General features: G+C 37.4%; 1 protein-coding gene across 1 annotated transcript in view; it reads left to right on the top strand.

Moving 5' to 3' along the window:
- The first annotated feature begins 365 nt into the window (after nucleotides 1–365).
- The window catches only part of LOC107715968 (AF4/FMR2 family member 4-like), a 38,061-nt gene continuing 34,510 nt past the window's right edge, over nucleotides 366–3,916 (top strand). The window contains exon 1 of the mRNA XM_016522248.1: nucleotides 366–615. Coding sequence (XP_016377734.1) covers nucleotides 599–615 — 17 coding nt within the window. The 5' untranslated portion in view covers nucleotides 366–598. The remainder of the gene's footprint in view (nucleotides 616–3,916) is intronic.

Here is a 3,916-nt window from a genome sequence, read left to right as displayed (position 1 = left end):
CATGGAGGGGAGTGGCTGAGTGGCATAAAATAACATGTCTTTATATGGGCGCTGGTGGACTGCACCATTCTCCACAGCACTCGGAGGGGTGTTTGCTCTCAGCGAAAGGATTTATGTAGGCAACTTGTTACTTCATGTGGACGTAATATTGATAAAATATAGAAGGATGAGTTTGTTAGTAGTGTACACTATATGAAACTTTCAAGCATTTTTTTTTGTTTTTTTGGAGGGGTGTGTTATCTTTTTCTTTCTTTTTTCTTTTTTCATTTTGATGGTCCAGTGGTTACTAAGATTTGTAGATTTGGTATAGATCCTCATGCCTTAGTTAGTCCTGACCTGCATGTTGTAGCTGTGTCTCCTCTGTTCAGCGCAGTGGTTTGTTCCACAGACAGACTGTAACCTCCCCTCCCTGAGTCAGGTTTATCTCAACTCCCAGGAAATACAGCAGCGAAGACTGAAGTGTGAAAGCTGCCGATCAAGAAACTGTGCCTCCGGAGTGGACGCTACTAAACGAGAGGGAGCCGTAGCTGAGAAGAACCATCAAGTTGTCTGGAATTTTCTCTCTCAATCCTCTTCCAATGGTTCATTGGTTGAGGCCATGGCCTCTCAGTCAGGGTAAGCACCAGCACCAGCCATGTTCTCAGTGAGTAACTCCTGTAGTAGTCACCGCAAAGTTTTAGGCCTCCTCGTAACAATTTACATAGCGTTCGTCTCGACTTTAATTCCAAACTGAATCTTGTCTTTTAAATTGGTCTTGAAATGAGCAGTGCACTGTAGCAGCTTTGCCAAAGAATATTCAAGACGGGCCGGACCGATCATAATCTGGATTATGTTACGGTCTGAAGCACCTTTGAATATGTAGATATCAAAATGATTTCGGTGAGCATGCACAAAAAATGCTTTTCAGGATAGAGCATATGTAGAAATCAGTGTGAAAAATGTAAGACGTCTATACCTACACACTCATTTAATGCTCTGACCAGATCAAAACGTAAAAGTAATTCTTGCCCACTCTCTAGAAATCGAATCATTCCAGTCAAATGAGAAACTTCCCAGCAATACGTGCTGACTGTCGTATGATCACCAACCTACTGGAATAAACACCCTGGCCTCAGTTTGACATTTGCATCATAGGATTTAAAGCCCTGCAGACGGCAAGAGAGCCGCACTAACAGTATCTAACACACTCAAATGTGGATTTAACCCGGTTTTGCCATTTCTTACAAGGTTAGGCCACCCAAAAATTGAAAGTTAATTTTTAGTATAGTATCAACCCTCTATGCACACCTTGGCAATCGAATTGCTATTGGCTAGTAATTTTTTTTGTTTGTTTATTTAAAATATAAATCTTTTATTTATTAATAATATAACTCTTTTGTTACAATATACACTAAAGTTTGGGGTTATTAATGTTTTTCTTTCTTTTGCTGTTCTTGCTGTTCTTTTTCACATTTTTTTTTCATCAAAAAATTCTGAAAAAAGTATCACAGGTTCCAAAAAAATATGAAGCAGCACAACTGTTTCCAACATTGATAATAAATCAGCATATTAGAATGATTTCTGAAGATCATGTGACACTGAAGACTGGAGTAATGATGCTGAAAATTCAGATTTCATCACCGGAATAAATTGTTTTTAAAGTATATTAAATTAAAACCATAATTTATAATAATTTCACAGTTACGGTTTTCTGTATTTTTGATCAAATAAATGCAACCTTGATGAACATAAACATTAGACTTCTTTAAAAATCAATTCTATTTTATATTTTTACATTAACAATGTAATCAATATTCTATTTATTAAAGCCAAAACTCATCAAATTAGTGTTTTTAAGAGTTTTACCATCAAAATAATAACTCAAGGCCGTAACAATTTAAACAATATATTTTATTTGTGAACTTATGTTCAGCTATTCTTTATAATAGCTAACTTTTAACTATTTGTGAATTTTTTTGGATCATCAGTCATCAAAGCTCGGTAAATATTGGGCACAGACACAGAGATTTACCTTAAATTTCACCAAGCTGATTTCAAGTCTTATTTTGATGTAACGAAGTGATTATATATCTAAGTGTGTGAGTTGTTTATTTCTTAATTAGTCTTCCCATTAACGCCATTATATTGTTCATTCAGACTGATTCGTGAACGCAGAATGTGCATGAACACAAGAGGCGGGATTTATCTCATGAACCAATCATACCTGATCATAATCAGTTATATCCAATCATATCGTTGCCTCCTTTCACGTGACTTTCCCTCATTCATTCTCAATTACCCCCCACCAAACTCACCGCACGCTTTAGTGGGTCTGTTAAAACTCAATGGGCTCAGGGGAGGCGAGAGAGACGTGGACTCCCGCTGTTATTTTGCCTGCTGGTGTCAAAAAGTGTACACTTTTTAATAATATGTTTTGTAATATATGAATTTTTATTTTTGTAATACGAATGTTTTTCTCATCCAATTTTTTGAGGAGGCACTGCCCCTATACACACACACACACACACACACACACACAAATTAGCTTATCTTCGTAAAATGGCACAGCTTTTTACTAAGATGCATTCATATGTGATATGATCTGCAAGAAGAACTACACTTTTAACAAGAAAAGTCAAGCAAGCATTTTCTGATAGAACTTTAGTAATTAGAACTAAAACGTGTTAAATGTTTGAAATGTTGTGAAAATGTTTTTTTAATATTTGTCATATTAACTGAACTTAGGTCTGGTGGTGGTGCTTGAGACATTGTTGGTCATTCAGTGTTTTAGTAAAACAAAAAGAACAATAATTTGGATATGTTAATACTATGTTTCTACTACTAATAACAACATAAAACGTGCTAAGGTCTGACTTTAGCCAAAGTGTTTGGCGTTTTGTGGATTAGCTCCGCCCACTGCTGAAGGAACCTTCTTCTGCTTGTCCTTCACTCGAACGGAAACACTGACAAGTGAAATCTAACAATGTATTAGCCAGTGGCTAATGATAGACATTATGTAGTCTCATATCGTGGAAATGTAGTTGCATATGTGAGTGATTTACATGCATTGTAGAGGATTGAGTTTAATGTGTCATGTGACTATACTTCAGGCCAGATTTGGAGTGTTGCAGAACACAATTTGATTCTCGCATGTCGTATGAGAGATCGTAATGTGGAAAGTTCGTATTTGCAAAACTATGAACGTCAAGCCCAAAGTATACTTCTCTTGTCTGAGTTTTATTTTTTCCCAAATTCCATATCTTCTGTTTTTATTTGTCTGGATTCCATTTTAAGGTTAAATAAAAAAAATTGCATGTCTGATTAATTGAAATCCTGAAACTTGCGTCATTACACTTAACACGGGTTAAGCTAGAAAGCCATACAGGTTGAAACAATAAGGAGGCGAGTACATTATGACAGAGTGGGGCCCTGAGCTGTTGGTTGTTTTAATAAGCAGTGTGGAGAGAAGGTTTAGGTGTACGCACCGGTTCATCAAAGAGGATAATTCATGCTTTGTCAGAGATGGTTTGACTAATTGGATTTTGTTGCAGTGCAGTGTGTGTGTCATTGGTCATTTGAGTGGTTTTGTCGTGCAAATGCGCTCCTATTAGCACATTCATTTCGCTTTCTCGACACGGCTATCAACTTCACAAAATAAACCTCTCTGTTACCTTGACAGTATCTAATGCATCAATAGGGCCTTTCGCACCGCGGGAACCTTTTCATAGTACCAGAACTAATTGTGGAACTACCCACTTTTTGGCGTTTTCGCACCGCCGGAACTGGGTGCGATTTTAGTACCGGACTGCCTTTTTCGAGAACCAAATTAGCTCCTACTAGGGTCTAACCAGCACAACTGGTACTACCCGTGACGTAAGTAGACATTGATTGGCCAAACTTGTACGGAAACGCCCTCACCCGCCATGATTTAAAACGC

Source organism: Sinocyclocheilus rhinocerous, unplaced genomic scaffold, assembly GCF_001515625.1.
Source record: "Sinocyclocheilus rhinocerous isolate Xijiao unplaced genomic scaffold, SAMN03320098_v1.1 scaffold1967, whole genome shotgun sequence".
Classification (NCBI taxonomy): Eukaryota; Metazoa; Chordata; class Actinopteri; order Cypriniformes; family Cyprinidae; genus Sinocyclocheilus; species Sinocyclocheilus rhinocerous.
Note: the sequence above shows the minus strand (reverse complement) of the source record. Positions and strands in the feature narration are given on the sequence as shown.